Source organism: Anoplopoma fimbria, unplaced genomic scaffold (assembly GCF_027596085.1).
Source record: "Anoplopoma fimbria isolate UVic2021 breed Golden Eagle Sablefish unplaced genomic scaffold, Afim_UVic_2022 Un_contig_7967_pilon_pilon, whole genome shotgun sequence".
Lineage (NCBI taxonomy): Eukaryota > Metazoa > Chordata > Actinopteri > Perciformes > Anoplopomatidae > Anoplopoma > Anoplopoma fimbria.
In genome coordinates, this window is record NW_026552838.1 from 1 (window position 1) to 7,081 (window position 7,081).

Sequence of the window (7,081 nt, forward strand, 5' to 3'; positions counted from 1 at the left end):
GCATATTTATTTATTTATTTAATCAATCATCTTCTTGTGTAAAAGGTAACATGCCAATTTGCCGTTCCTGTATTAGAAATACATTGCGATACCTTTACTGATTTTGGCTTCTTTTTGACTATTTATGCCATAATGACACAGTAGTAAAATTCAGTGTTTAAGCATTAGTCAGCAGTGGCAGCTTCCACTTAATTGATTTTGTGTGTGTCTATCTTATGAAAAAAACACGCAAGAACTTAAAGATTAATCAATTGCATCACTGTATTATTGACACCTACATCCAGCAAATTCACACAATTCAATACAAATGCACAATTCAATAAACATATTGTCGGGCATCACCAGCTCAAACTATCAACATCTAAACAAAAGCAGGTAAATACAAAAGAAGTATAAAAGCATTTCACATAAAAGCACCAAACACCTGTTTGCGTCTTGGTGTAAAAGAAATGAACTGTGCACAAATTGACTTCTTAGTTAAGAGGTCCAATTTGTCCTGATGGATGTTGCACACTGCAACATGGTTCAGCCTCTGCTGTGACATACTTGTGCGTAACCAAGTTTTTAATCGTCGAAGAGCACTAAAGCTCCTCTCTGCCTCAGAGGACGAGACTGGTACCACAAGGAGTAATCTCATCAGAGTTTCGACTTCGGTAAATAATCCTCGCACCTCTGCTGGCAACTCTCTGATAATGTGTGTAGCCTCTCCACAGGAACGGTACATGTAATTGTGTTTGAACATCGGTAGCTGGATTTCCAGCAGCTGGGCATTAATTTCTGGGTAGTCATGAACCACCGGATCAATATTTCCAGAAAGCAAGGTGTTCTCCAGCTTTTGGAGGGTAAGAAGACCACCCTGCTGGAAACGTTCAGTGAACTGTGTGTGAATGGTGTCAAGTACCTTATAAAACTCAACTCTGTAATATTCTATAGGAGTTTTAGGACTGAATCCACTTGATTCTCCATAGCACTTGGGTGGTTGTCGAACTCTTGGCATTGTTAAAAAGGTGTTGGAAGGCCTCATCACTCCTCTTGCCATTGAGAGTAGACTGAACCTTACAAACAGCAGCCCGCATACCAGAAACAGTCTCTGTCCTTCTCTGAAGAGACCTGTTGAGACACTCTAGCTCTCCAATAACTGCTTGTGCCATCACAAGACCAACTACAGTGCTGCCTCTCATAAACTGCTGAAATAGACCATTTGCAGTGGTTGCAGTGGGAGAGTTAGTCCCTGCCATTTCCTCTAAGGCAGTGAGGATTGAGTCATACTGTGTTAAAACAGAATGGATGGCACCGTGTCTGACGGTCCACCTAGTTGCACAAAGTGGTTTCAGGGCACTTGAGGTTCCGTGGTCAGATATCGCTATCGTATGAAACATATGTTTGAATTTGCCAGACTGTCCACACAAAACTCCTAATTGATGAACCCAGTCAAGGGCATCTCGCACAACTATAGAAGCTGTGCATGCCTTCTGTGCTATCAAATTAACACAGTGTGCTCCACAGTGCACATACAAAGCAAGTGGTTGTTTCTTCCTAATGTGAGCCTGTGTTCCAGAATATTTGCCAGACATATTTGCTGCGCCATCATATGTCTGCCCACGCAGAGCTGACAATGGCAAATTTAGTCTGCAGATAACATCTAATACTACATTTGCAAGAGATTCTCCTGTGGTCTCATGCACTGAATACATCCCAATGAATTCCTCATGAGGATTTAAGTCATGATCCACATAACGAAGACATACAGATTCTTGTTCTTGACCTGATATGTCTTGTGTCCCATCAACAATCAAGGCAAACTGTGTGACTGGGAGGCATCTAATAGTGTCAGCTATTCCTCTTATAATGTCTTTGCTCATTATGCCTAGTACCTCGTTTTGAATGAGAGGACTTGTGTAATCCTGCTTGCGTGTCTCTAACCACTTCTGAAAAGCAGGGTCATCCTCTGCCTTTTCTTTCAGATGTTGGGATAGATTACCCTTCTCTTCCACATGACCTCGTAGCGGTAAACCTTGCCTAGCTAAGTATTTGATTGAGCCTACAATCTTCATCAATCCATACCTTGCTTCCTCCTGTTGTCTGGCAACAGCTGAAGAAAGCTGTGAAGCTATACTGCCCTGCTAAGGCAAAAGGCAGTAACTCACCAGAGTGTGAAACTGAAAAAAATGGCTTTAAAGTTATCCTAATGTCCACACAATGTGGTTATAGCTACAATGTTGTAATTTTCACAGTTTGTAGTGTATGCCTGTCTTAATCTATTCATTGAGAAAAAAATTAACTCAAATTTGACCTTTGACCTTTTTTGGAAGTTACTGTGTTCTGCCTTAGCATTGCCTTCGGAATGTTGATTTGTCATACTAAGGCAGAAGGCAGTAACTTCTATGTTAAAGCTCAGTGGTATGATAACAATGGAATAATGACCCTATTAATTAATCAATAGTAATACTATTTCATTTATCACAATTACCAATACCATGATTATCATAATGTGACTTCACATTTATCATATTTTTTTTGTATTTCAACACGGGTAGTCACATTACTGACACAAACTCTCTGACCGACCTCAGTGTCATATACTGTATTTATGTATCTGACTGAAATAATTGAAATTACTTGTCTGTATGTGTAACTTAAAGTAAAGGTTTCTGACAACAATTTCAATAATCATGTTTATTTACAGTGTTCACCATCAAACAAGCTTTTGAGCACAATGTATGAACACTCTTCTTTGTAACGGAGCAAGAAAAAATGTCCAATACTTATAAAAACAGCCTATAAAAACAGATTATCCAAAACACATCACACACACACACACACACACACACACACACACACACACACACATACTGGTATTCATGGCTACTGGGGACCAACTTTTTAATCATCACTGGTGGGGACCACCCTTTCTAGAGGTGCTAGAGGTGTGAAAAAAATTCAGCACACTCACTACTGTTTAGTTAGCCTATACATGCCTTAAAACCTGCAAATTTCCATTAAAATGTTTTCCCCATCATATATGGGGACCACTGAAAAATCAAGTCAATGTGTTGATAGGGGACCGAATTTGCATGAATTTGCAAAGAATTTACATAATTCACACCTTCATACTTGACTTTTTGGGGACCATACTGGTCCCCAAAAAGTCATGTCCATCGTTATTATTATCAGTTATTATCATTAAAAAAATCTTAAATTTACTTTTGATTTTAATATGCCATACTCAAACCATAAATTAGTACATTTAATCAACTAAAAACCGCAAGGACACATCAGGAGGACAAAAAATGGAAGAGGTGCCATGTAGGAGAGTCAGGCATCTCATCAGTCACTTCCCTGAAAAAAAAACTACTGTGCAACCTTTCACTTGACGCAAGAACCTTGTACCTCACAACTGGCATGATGGTGCGTGGTCCACTGCAAAGATGCTTCCAAGGTTGTACAAAAAAGCAAGAAGGCAGCTGTTCGCAACAACCACAGCCTCATGGCCATCACCACATTGAAGCTGTTGGATGAAGGACTTGAAGCAAGGGAATTCATGACAGTAAGACGCTGCTTCAAATGTTACATAATTGTAGAGTCATAATGTCAATTAGTGATACTATCTTATTAGAACCAATAATAGTTGGACCTAACAAATAAGACTGTCTTGCAGGGCTTAGAGAGCAAGGAGGAGCTACTGGGCTTAGAGAGCAAGGAGGAGGTACTGGAGGCTCCAGGAAAAGATGGAGCCACGTCAAGTAACCAATGGTTGTACCTTTTTGTTTGTCATAAAATAAAATACTTAAATCTTTTCTGTCCTAATTCTTTATCTGCATTTCCGTCCACTCTTTTAAGCGCTGTATAATGGCAATAGCACAGAATAATAATACAGTAGTATTTAGCACATAATGACCTCTTCATGTGATATTGCTTCAAACCATCATTGAGTGATGTAGTTCTTTGTAATGACTATCAATAAGGACCAACTCCAGATCAATTGAAATAATTGTCACTGTTTAATAAACAGATGGCCTGCCACGTTGGCCCCAACTTTAAGCTTTCAAGTATCAAGCTAAGAAAAACAGTGAAAATAACCATAACATAAGACATAAGCAAAGCACTGCTCACAAAACTAGCAGAATCAGCCTTTTTTAAACATTAGGAATGCTGGACTTTCTTTTTGTACGCTGTGATGCGGTTGTATACATAATATTTTAACATTTGCCAATCCCGATTATTGAGAGCTGCTGGCTCAGCTCTTAGACACTTTTCACAGTCTCTCTTTGAAGGGACGATGCATGAAGTGATGAACCGCTTCATATGCTTTTCAACGGCTTTTACCTCTTCGTCCTGCCATGGTTTTCTTTTCCTGGGAGCTTTACCTGTGAGTGGGTGAAAAAAATGTCAACACATAGACCTTACACTTATGTAGTACATATCTTGTTTACCTGACCACACAAAGGACTGTACATGGTTCAGTCACCATTTCACACAAGATCATCGATGTTCAGAGATTATTACTGTGTTCTGGCACCCAGTGATTTATGCCACCATGGAACATCACCAGACCCATTAGCTTTAAGCAGTGGCACTGCGAGCGTACTGCTGTTGCAATTCACATTTGAGTTGATCTGATTTGTAATGAAAAAAAAAAAAGATTTAAATCACCTTTGACAGACATCACAGCTGTGAGCCGGTCATCATCTCCAGAAAGTGGCTTGCTCCTCTTGCTCACTGATGGGACTGCATTCCTCACCTCTGCTGATGATTCTATGAAATAGATGAATGATATATTTGTTAGATATACAGACAAGGAAACAAACATGAGAGGAAATGCCTTTGTGCAGCGGGACTCATTGTATGCTTGATGAGATTGAAAGATGTGGACTTAATTTCTGATGTTGTAATTTCTCTATTATTTAAGTCACATCTTATCCCTTTCAATCTCTCCTTTAAGCCACGTTCCCACTCGCGGTATTGGCTCTACTCGCTTTTGGAAGCTGGTACCTTTTGGGGGACAGTTTCCACTGCAAAAATAGTACCCCCTGGATGACGCACAGGACTTCCATAAAGCTGCTGGTCCACTTGCTAGATATGAGTGGAGTCATCCAGCCTTTCTGTCGTTTCGCAAGTGAGCAACATGAAGGTTTGTAGCTCCCCCAAAGAGCATGGCGTGCCCTTTTTGGCTGCTGCAACTGACGCCTAGACACTTTTACCCCGTGCGTGGTTATTGTCTGTGACAAAACTCGGAACCAATCAGTGTCTGCAATGTGTCGAGGTCACTTTTTATAAAGTACGAGGCTGCTTTTGTGGAAACCTGAAGGAGCAGGTAAAAAAAAAAGAAAAAAAAAAGTACATCCAGGTACCAGTAGGGCTGGGCAATTAATCGAAAATGGACCTCGATCTCGATTCAGGGACACGTCGATGTTCAGAATTACAGAACCAGCAGTATCAGATATTTTTCACTGTCTACCCAGCCATTGTTTAATGCATTCAGGCTTACAGTTACAGTGGCCAAAGCTATATTCACCTTTATGATAGTTGGGCTGCTGTTTTCTGATGAAGAGAAGGCCATGTCTGAGATATTTTTTGTAATTTTCTGGTGTCCATTGTACTTATTCTGCTAAAATCAAAGAAGGAATTAAAAAAAACAACCTTCAACAGGTGTTGCGGCTCCGACACGGTCATCTTCTGCTGCTGATGGTGTATCTCTCTTGCGTGTTGGTGGGGGCCTTCTTCCTCTGTCAGTGGGGGCCTTCTTCTTCTGTCAGTGGAAGAGTCTCTTCTGCCAAAGACAAAGATTACAGGACATTGAGAAACACACACAGTAAACACTTCTTTTGAGATAAATGAATATATACCTTGAGATGAATAGTGTCGTCCCCTGGTTTTAGCTGTCTCATCAGTCTCAACAGGACAAATGACCATGTCTAGAGGAGATATAAAAAACTTGATTAGCAAATATAAACAAAAGCATGATGGACAAAAGAAAAATGACAAAACAACATACCATCTGGCCCTATTGTGATTTCATCCAGGTTTTGGCCATGGAACTCAGCCAATCTTCCTTGCTCAAGGGCCATGAGAAGCTTGCTAACCTTGGCAAGCTGCAGTGTTTTCTCAGGTAGTCGATAAAACTCACGATGGACTCTAATGTCATGCCCAAGAAAGTTAGCCAACTGGTCCATCTCTGTATCCGTCATGTTGAGAACCGTTGAGAGTGTTGCAGCATGTTTCCGCAGCCTGGTGGAGGTCAGTGCCTTGGGACACTTTGCACCACATGCTACTGCAAAAGCACGGAGGCAGTCCGAACCACGGAGATGCGTTTTAGCAGCTGGCCTTGCAAACATGTAGCAATTCTCTTTGAGTACCTCACAAGCCTCTCTCTCTGAAACCAGGAGTTCCAGTGCACTGAGCATTTTCTGAGTCACAAGAATAGGAACCGGTCTACCTCTTTTTCCCCTGATCACAATCCTTGTGAAATGTTTGCAGAGTCTTTTCTCTACTTCTGACAGTGCCCAGTCCAAATCCTGGTGATGATCAGACTTGTCTCTTGACAAAAATGCAGACAAGGGCATGCTTGCCACTTCTCCTTCCCTGCGACGGTTAAAGAGGATGATCTGTGCTAAGCACACCTTTGCCAAGTCTATCCAGGTCTTTGTGGAAGGACTTTCAGAGAGTTCTTTGCAGTACTCCTCTTGCTTTTGACTGAGAAACTGGTGCAGTCTCTGCACATCTTCTGTGAACGGCATCAGAGTGGGAACATTCCACTTTGCTTCATTGAGGTTACGTAGTGCTGTCGCAGAAATCATTTCATTCCACCTTTCGTTGTGGACTTCCTGAAACTCAGTGGCATTTTTCACAAGTTCATGGTTGTTCATGATCAAGCCCTGAGCTTTTAGGAGTTTGCTGACTTTGACCAATGTATGGCCAATTTTCTTGGCAAGTGATGGTATTGTGAATTTGTGAGAATCACTGTCATAGCCACAAGTCACCTTGACAGCTTTGATCACCTGCAAGTAATTCTTTGGATTTATGAAATCCTCCACTGTTTTTAAGGGGTAACTTTTCTGGCATTATGAACCAGTCTTCCCAT

General features: G+C 41.0%; 1 protein-coding gene and 1 long non-coding RNA gene across 2 annotated transcripts; both read right to left on the minus strand.

Moving 5' to 3' along the window:
• Window positions 1-4,066: 4,066 nt before the first annotated feature.
• On the minus strand, window positions 4,067-5,698 carry LOC129116213 (uncharacterized). Its single transcript, XR_008533460.1, has 3 exons — window positions 5,641-5,698; window positions 4,654-4,755; window positions 4,067-4,367 (listed from the first exon to the last, which is right to left on the minus strand). It is a non-coding gene; the product is annotated as an uncharacterized LOC129116213 (long non-coding RNA).
• A 31-nt stretch (window positions 5,699-5,729) lies between these two features.
• Window positions 5,730-6,866, minus strand: LOC129116215 (uncharacterized). The gene is made up of 3 exons (XM_054627216.1): window positions 5,996-6,866; window positions 5,847-5,915; window positions 5,730-5,770 (listed from the first exon to the last, which is right to left on the minus strand). Exons 1-3 carry the CDS (start codon window positions 6,864-6,866, stop codon window positions 5,730-5,732), a joined length of 981 nt encoding a protein of 326 aa, XP_054483191.1.
• Window positions 6,867-7,081: the final 215 nt, after the last annotated feature.

Excerpts from the sequence above, each read along its gene's own strand:
- LOC129116215 (XM_054627216.1), bottom strand. The coding sequence starts at position 6,866 with ATGAACAACCATGAACTTGTGAAAAATGCCACTGAGTTTCAGGAAGTC. Across the intron at positions 5,916-5,995 it reads AATCACAATAGGGCCAGATG|ACATGGTCATTTGTCCTGTT; the intron begins GTATGTTGTTTT and ends TATCTCCTCTAG. Across the intron at positions 5,771-5,846 it reads ACGACACTATTCATCTCAAG|AAGAGACTCTTCCACTGACA; the intron begins GTATATATTCAT and ends TGTCTTTGGCAG.